General features: G+C 54.5%; 1 protein-coding gene across 1 annotated transcript in view; it reads left to right on the top strand.

Annotated features, from left to right (window-relative positions):
* Positions 1 to 971: 971 nt before the first annotated feature.
* Positions 972 to 1405, top strand: part of BARHL2 (BarH like homeobox 2) — a 4820-nt gene continuing 4386 nt past the window's right edge. Inside the window, exon 1 of the mRNA XM_060141912.1 lies at positions 972 to 1211. Coding sequence (XP_059997895.1) covers positions 972 to 1211 — 240 coding nt within the window. The remainder of the gene's footprint in view (positions 1212 to 1405) is intronic.

Consider the following 1405-nt stretch of genomic DNA (forward strand, 5'->3'; position numbering starts at 1 on the left):
ACAAGCTGTGAGATCAGCCTTTTGAGCTCTTGAGTCATTTTAAGCGTTGGAACAAAACAAAAAACAGGCCTAAATGAATTATTTATCAAGGTCGAGAATAATTGATTTGCGCAGTGCCGGCAGTTCTGGATCTTAAATTTGTTTTCTCCCCCTCCCCACTTCCCACCCAGAACAGGCAGCGAGGGAAATGCGGGTTGGAGCCCCGGGTCTGGGAGGAAACCTCCGTCGGGAAGTTGGTGGGTGATGTCTTAATGAGAAGAACCCGAATTGATATTTGAAGGGAGAAGAATGTGTAGCGTTCGCCTGCAGTTTCAGGCAGCCCCAGCGCCCTTCCTACAGAAGCCGACTGTGCCAGGCGTGCCGGGGGCCCGGCCCTGTGGGCGGTACACTGCAGCCTTCGATAAGAGAGATGCCCTCTTAACTCCCAGGCCCTTGATTCCGAAATCCCGGGGCGCGAGGCCGAAGCCCGGCCTGCAGGCTCCCAGGAGGATCTGCCTGGCCAGTGCGCAGTTCTCGCTCCAAAGGCGGCTGATCCAACTACGCTCCAGGCATCATTCAGGCTCTCCTTGGCTTCCCTGCCCAGGGTGGCTCGACCCCACCCGGCGGGCCCACCACGCGCTCCCGAGGGGCTCCCCGCACCCGCTCAGGCCGGCGTCGGCCTCTGCCTGCAGCTGGTTCCGTGTCCCCGCCTCGGCTCACCAACCCCGGCTCGTCCGCCAAACTCCCCTCGCCTTCTGAGAAAAGCGAGAGCTGCCTGGATTGTACATCTCCTCGCCTCAGTCTTCCCTCTCCCCGCTGTTCTCCTCGGAGACACACCCGTGAGAAAACATGCACGAAGATGATAAGAAACAGCTCAACACGCCCTGGAAACAGTGTGGGATTTTTCTGGGTCAAACACATCGAATTCCCTAGGAAAACGCAGGAAGGATGAGTCTCCCACCTATCCCCTTCCGGACCGAGGGCTCACACAGATGCAGTTCCAACAGAAAGGCAATACTTTGTCCCAGGAGGTCATCTGCCTCCTTGACATCCCCCCCGCCCCCCGCCCAGCCAAGTCCTCAATAGAACAAAACCGTTCCTCGAAAAGAGACTTTCGAAACCCCAGATTTCGGCCCAGCCCTGGGAGACGTAAAAGACCATTTTCCACCATCATTCTGCACCTAGTCACGGAAGCGATGCCAGCCACTCAGATTCATAGGGTTCTTAAAATGGTAATTTGGAGTAAAATGTAACTCAGAGAACTTTGAATCATTCATTAGCACCTTATAATTACTCTGCTAATTAGGGTGACACGGCACTTAATCAGGAGTAATACGCCGTCTTGTCACTGGCACTTCCCATTACTCTGACATTCAACAAGAGACAGGTTGGAGACGTCCTAGAGAAAATAATGCAAGTTGATATC

Source organism: Lagenorhynchus albirostris, chromosome 2 (assembly GCF_949774975.1).
Source record: "Lagenorhynchus albirostris chromosome 2, mLagAlb1.1, whole genome shotgun sequence".
Lineage (NCBI taxonomy): Eukaryota > Metazoa > Chordata > Mammalia > Artiodactyla > Delphinidae > Lagenorhynchus > Lagenorhynchus albirostris.